General features: G+C 44.5%; 1 protein-coding gene across 1 annotated transcript; it reads left to right on the forward strand.

Moving 5' to 3' along the window:
- Nucleotides 1–2897: 2897 nt before the first annotated feature.
- On the forward strand, nt 2898–5423 carry LOC135466146 (uncharacterized protein C11orf24 homolog). Its single transcript, XM_064743521.1, has 2 exons — nt 2898–2949; nt 3961–5423. Exons 1-2 carry the CDS (start codon nt 2898–2900, stop codon nt 5421–5423), a joined length of 1515 nt encoding a protein of 504 aa, XP_064599591.1.
- Nucleotides 5424–6894: the final 1471 nt, after the last annotated feature.

A 6894-nucleotide genomic window follows, 5' to 3' on the forward strand; every position in this document is an offset into this window, starting at 1 on the left:
TCCGAGACAACAGACTTTACTGCTGTCCTTCATTATTTGACAATAGCACTATTAAAACTTGCTTGTCCTCGTCAGCAAATGTGTAGCTCCCATGTTGTTTGAATTCGTTACAAAAGGAAAAATGTTCGTGTAACAATTCCATAAATAGGGTGGCATGACGGCCTAAGTATGTTGGCGAGCATTGACTTGGTTCTGCTTATCTCCGTTTGGGGTTGCTCATCGGGATCCTAGCCCGCCAGTCGGGCAGATAATGAGTCCGTAAGGTCGAGTTTGTTTGAAAGTATTCAGAAACTTAGATAGCCAGTGGCAATGCGGCCCCCGTACAACCCATGCTGTTTTTACGTCATTTATATTATGCTTATTTTGCTTCACAATGACTTTCACCCGATAACATTTAACAAGGCGATGTGTTGGGAGTTATTCAAGCACACTGCCTCTACACTGAAGTAAATTTATTACACGGCATAGTTTTCACTACAAACACACCCATGCCGTGTTTTGATCTCCTGTCGACGTCAGTGAAGTGGGACCTGATTGGGTTGTGAATCGGGCATATTCATGAAGGAAAGTTAGATTCCTAGAAACGTTATTATGGCTCACTAAGTCAAGGTACATGATGTTGGACATCCCTAGCTTGATTAAATGACGATGAAAATCCGAGAATTCGCCATCGGCGTACGTGGATAGCAGTGTACAACCACTTGTATTCCCCCGCGGCGCAGTTCAAACCGCCTACAGATGCAAGGGGCTCCTGTTTCATGTTGAAGCCTCCGTAGGGGTTGTCCTGATGACTTACCTAGGCATTGTACATGTACGCTTAAATCCATGCTCAATTTGAAAACAAAGAAATACATTTTAAGTGTTATTGGGACTAATGACCAGTAAACTATCACTGGTTCGTTGTCTGGTCAACAGCTTAGCTATGTTACGCATTAAATGAAATTTTATTCCTCGGTTTGAGGCAAAATATATTTACCTGGATGACGATCGTCTCATTCGTATACAATTATAAGCCTTGCCTTAAATCGCATGTAGCGATATGCCGAAGGCTTGGTGTGGCTTCTAGGATCAGCTTTCTTGCTGATTTGATTATCACGCACACCAGAAAAAGCACCTTAGTTCCATCTCCGTGTGTGAATAATTTTACAGCATTGTATAAATGCAAAATAGAAACGAAAAAAGAAAAACTGTAAAATGTAATTGGTTGTGAAACGAGAAAATGATTGGAGTCCATGTGTTTTATTGATAACAGACATTTCTATCATCGCTGGTTTTGATATGAAACAATGGTTTTACAAGTAAGGTTCTGGAGCGAGCAATGTTAAAGCAGTGGTTGAAACTACTCAATAAAAACGTCATCTGGTATCTATTAAAGCATTTTACGTCAATATCTGGTGTATCCGCTGTGTGCCTGGATGAGAGCCCGAACCGCCTACTCATACCAACTGTCAGCCTCCTGAAACTCTGAAGGGGAAGTCGTTGCCACTCCTTGTGCAAGGCGGATTCAAGTTGGGCCAGATGGTCGTCGGGTGCAATCAAGGGATCCTCCTGTACATGATCTGGCATAGTTAATTTCGATGTCCAAGCGTGGCATCCGACTGCAGTAACACAACACAGGATACTGTCAACTTACATACATGTCCTAAATGTGCCACAGATTGATAAAATGTGGACCATATCTCCTCAAAAATATTCTTTGATTACGGGGGACTTGATCGTAGTCGTGTGAGACTTTTCTAAAAGGAAGGCCGAAGGTCGAGGCTTGTAATATCACCCAAGAAAATGAGTGAGTGAGTGCTTGGGGTTTAACGTCGTAGGCCTACTCAACAATTTTTCAGTCATATGACGACGAAGGAAACCATAGGGTGCATGTACGTGTAATGTGCCTCCTTGTAGCAGGACGGATTTCTACCGCTCTTTTATCTAGTGCTGCTTCACTGAGACGGCTTACCGAAGGCAAGAAAGCCGAGCCATTGTACTGATACGGGTCAATCAGTTGTTGCACTATCCCCTTCATGCTGAACGCCAAGCGAGGAAGTTACAACTTCCTCTCTTAAAGTCTTAGGTGTGACTCGATCAAGGATTGATCCGGGATCTACCGATCCCGAAGCGGACGTTCTACCAACTGTGCTATCCGGGCCGGTCCCAAGAAAAAGAAAACACGTCCGAAGTTTCACTCCCGGGATGCAGAAGTTGTGTAGCTACTTGATTGTTTGAAACAGCAGGCTGTGACACGATACTGTAGTTTGTCGTACCTTGAAGACCCGTAACGGGAACCCAGACAAAATTTTAACTAGCATTTCTATGTGTTACCAATCGCTGTTTCCATTCAGTATAATTCAAACTTTATTTATTTTTGTCAGTGGTACTTTCTTAAAACATATAAGATTAGCTCGATTGTTACTTTCAACAGTGTTGTTTTACACTCTTCAAAAAAAGAAACGCAAAATGAAATTCAAAAATGATACTTACAATTTTGTACACATATGTTAACTCAAACAGTTTTGTAGGGTTGCACATTGTTACTGCAATGTTCCAGAAGATCATCCTTGACCAAACGCAACCAAAAATGATTTTGAACGGTTTTATCAATTAGGATTGTTATGATGTGCGTTGATGTCGTGCAGCAGGAAGTTCAGGCACAATGATTGTTTGTCACGTGCAAAACATAAGTACAGCATGTGACTATAAAAGACCCAAACGAATCTCACAATTTTATCCAATATCTTTGCAAGTACTGTACACGAAATTGGGACGTCTCAACGCTGCCGACCGAAATCAGGCAATTGGACGATTGCAGGCTGGCGAATCAACGAGTGAGGTGGCAAGGATCTTCAACGTTCATCCCAGCACAATAACTCGGTTGTGGGATCGATTTCGTCAAACAAATTTGACAAATGACAGTCCAAGATCAGGAAGACCTAGAGTCACCACACCTGCCCAAGATCGGTACATCCGGGTAAGCCATCTACGTGACCGCCATCGTACCGCCCGGAACACAGCACAAGAACAGTTTGGAGCCCGAGGAGTGTCCGATCAGACAATCAGGAACCGTCTCCGAGAAGTAGGAACACGTGCCAAACGTCCAAAAGTTGTCCCCTCCTTGACACGACTACATCGACGTGGACGGTTTGTGTGAGGTGAGCAGACGGTATGAATGGGTTATTGTGATGTAAGCAGAGGGATAAATGCGCTATTTTGATGGAAGCAGAGGGTATAAGTACGGTAGTGTGATGGAAGCAGACGGTATCAATACGGTAGTGTGATGGAAGCAGACAGAGTAAGTACGCTAGCGTGATGGAAGCAGACGGAGTAAGTACGCTAGTGTGATGGAAACAATTGGAATAAGTACGGTATTCTCTGACGTTATGCATTTGTTGCAACGTTTAGTTTTGCTCTATTAGTGGATTTTCGAATCCCATGTGTAAAAGTGTCAGTTCAGGTAATATAACTTGTGTCGACATTGTGGACTGCGATATTATATAATTAAAGACTTGCAGGATAGAGAGAAAAACCCAGAGCAGCGGCGACAGAGTGATAGCTGACAAATGGTCACACGTAACCGGTGAAGTACGGCCTCGTGAGAATTCACCTTGGTTAGGGTTTTATTTTATCTTTTCATGTTGATGCTTAAAGAGTAGAAAATTATACACACCTTAGCACAATGCCTTAAGCAGAGGTAGTTTTAAAAAATGCAGTGGCGTCAATTGCAATTTATTAGACGTCACTGCTCTAGAATTTGACATGGAACAACATTAAAAAAACGGAAAGGGACCCAATCTCGGGCATGCCTAGTCCACCAGCAGAATCCTGCTTTATGCAGGAATACAATATAATTAGGAACATACAGGATAGAGAGAAAAAAGCAGAGCAGCGAGTGAAAAATGGCGATTGGTTACACGTAACCGGCGAAATACATGTGAAGTTAACTCAGTTACGATTTTATTGTAACTTTCACAGCAGCTATTGTGGCTGTCACAGCGGCTGTTGTGACTGCCACAGCGGCTGTTGTGACAGCCACAGCGACTATTGTGACTATCACAGCGGCTATTGTGATTGTCACAGCGACTATTGTGACTACCATAGCGGCTATTGTGACTGTCACAGCGGCTATTGCGACTGTCACAGCGGCTGTTTTGGCTGCCACAGTGGCTATTGTGACTGTCACAGCGGCTATTGTGACTGTCACAGCGGCTGTTGTGACTGCCACAGTGGCTATTGTGACTGTCACAGCGGCTATTGGGACTGTCACAGCGGCTGTTCTGACTGCCACAGCGGCTATTGTGACTGTCACAGTGGCTATTGTGACTGTCACAGCGACTATTGTGACAGCCACAACGGCTATTTTAAGGTCTATTGTGACTGCTACAGGCGCTGTTGTGACTGCCACAGGCGCTATTGTGACTGCCATGGTGGCCACTGTGACTGTCACAGCGACTGTTGTGACTGACACAGCGGCTATTGTGACTGCCACGTGTGCTATTGTGACAGTCACAGCGGCTGTTGTGACTGCCGGGTATGCTATCGTGACTGCCACAGACGCTATTGTGACTGCCACAGTGGCTATTGCGACAGCCACAACGGCTATTCTGAGGGCTATTGTAACTGCCACAGGCGATATTGTGACTGCCACAGCGGCTATTGTGATTGTCACAGCGGCTATTGTGACTGCCACAGTGGCTATTGTGACTGCCACGTGTACTATTGTGAGTACCACAGGCGCTATTGTGACTGCCACAGCGGCTATTGTGACTGCCACAGCGGCTATTGTGACTGCCACGGTGGCCATTGTGACTGTCACCGCGACTATTGTGACTGCCACAGGCCCTATTGTGACTGCCACAGGCGCTATTGTGACTGTCACAGAGGCTGTTGTGACTGCCACAGGCGCTATTGTGACTGCCACAGCGACTATTGTGGCTGCCACAGGCGCTATTGTGACTGCCACGTGTGCTATTGTAACTGCAACAGGCGCTATTGTAACTGCCACAGGCACTATTGTGACTGCCACAGGCGCTTTTGTGACTGCCACGTGCGCTATTGTGACTGCCACAGGCGCTATTGTGACTGCCACAGGCGCTATTGTGACTGCCATGGTGGCCATTGTGACTGTCACAGCGACTATTGTGACTGCCACAGGCGCTATGGTAACTGCCACAGGCGCTATTGTGACTGTCATAGCGGCTATTGTGACTGTCACAGCGACTATTGTGACTGTCACAGCGACTATTGTGACTGCCACAGGCGCTGTTGTGACTGCCACAGGCGCTATTGTGACTGCCACAGGCGCTATTGTGACTGCCACAAGCGCTAATGTAACTGACACAGGCGCTATTGTAACTGCCACGTGTGCTATTGTAACTGCCACAGGCGCTATTTGCCTGTATGAATTTTCGGCGCTAGGCCATTGCGGTTATGTGTAGTGTAATAATTATGTTTGAAAACACAGTGTATTTGAAGCAGATTCTGTTTCATTTTGATGTAAATATCCCAAACTTGATGTCACATTATTCTATAATAAAATAATAAAAATTGTGTTATAAATGCATATCTGAAATGCTAGGTGGAACGAAGCTCCTGTTGAAGTACATGTATATCAGTGTATGTTCTCGATAACTGAGAATTGTCCAAAGACAAGTGTTTTATGACAGCTGCTTACAGTTTATGCAGTAGAAATATACTGCGTAATGTAAATCGTGAATTGGCGAAGGCTGTTGTGCAGAAAGTTTGTTCAGTTATCCTTTGGAATGAAAGTAGTACGCATGTACGATGAATAAAATGACTGGCAGCACCTATGCTTACGATACAGAGACAATAGCTGACTGGACCTACGCTTACGATATACAGACGACCTGAGTGGACCTACGCTTATGATATACAGAAAAGCTGGCTGCACCTTCGCTTATGATATACAGAATAGCTTACTTGATCTACGCTTACGATATACAGAAAAGCTGACTAGGCCTACGCTTATGATATACAGACGACCTGAGTGGACCTACGCTTATGATGTACAGAATAGCTGACTGGACCTACGCTTATGATATACCGAAATGATGACTGGACCTAGGCTTACAATATACAGACGGCCTGAGTGGGCCTACGTTTATGATATACAGAAGAGCTGACTAGACCTACGCTTACGATACACAGAATAGCTGACTGAGCCTACGTTTATGATATACAGAATAGCTGACTGGACCGACGCTTATGATATACAGAATAACTGACTGGACCTACGTTTATGATATACAGAATAGCTGACTGGACCTACGCTTACGATATACAGAATAGCGGACTGGACCTACGTTTATGATATACAGAATAGCTGACTGGACCGACGCTTATGATATACAGAATAGCGGACTGGACCTACGCTTATGATATACCGAAAAGATGACTGGACCGACGCTTATGATATACAGAATAGCTGACTGGACCGACGCTTATGATATACAGAATAACTGACTGGACCTACGTTTATGATATACAGAATAGCTGACTGGACCTACGCTTACGATATACAGAATAGCTGACTGGACCTACGCTTATGATATACCGAAAAGATGACTGGACCGACGCTTATGATATACAGAATAGCTGACTGGACCGACGCTTATGATATACAGAATAACTGACTGAGCTTACGCTTACGATATACAGACGACCTGAGTGGACCTACGCTTACGATATACAGAATAGCTGACTTGACCTACGCTTACGTTATTACAGATAGCTGACTGGACCGACGCTTATGATATACAGAATAACTGACTGGGCTTACGCTTACGATATACAGACGACCTGAGTGGACCTACGCTTACGATATACAGAAGAGCTGACTGGACCGACATATATGACATACAGACGACCTGAGTGGACCAACGCTGACGA

The sequence above is a fragment of the Liolophura sinensis genome, chromosome 1 (genome assembly GCF_032854445.1).
Source record: "Liolophura sinensis isolate JHLJ2023 chromosome 1, CUHK_Ljap_v2, whole genome shotgun sequence".
Taxonomy (NCBI): domain Eukaryota; kingdom Metazoa; phylum Mollusca; class Polyplacophora; order Chitonida; family Chitonidae; genus Liolophura; species Liolophura sinensis.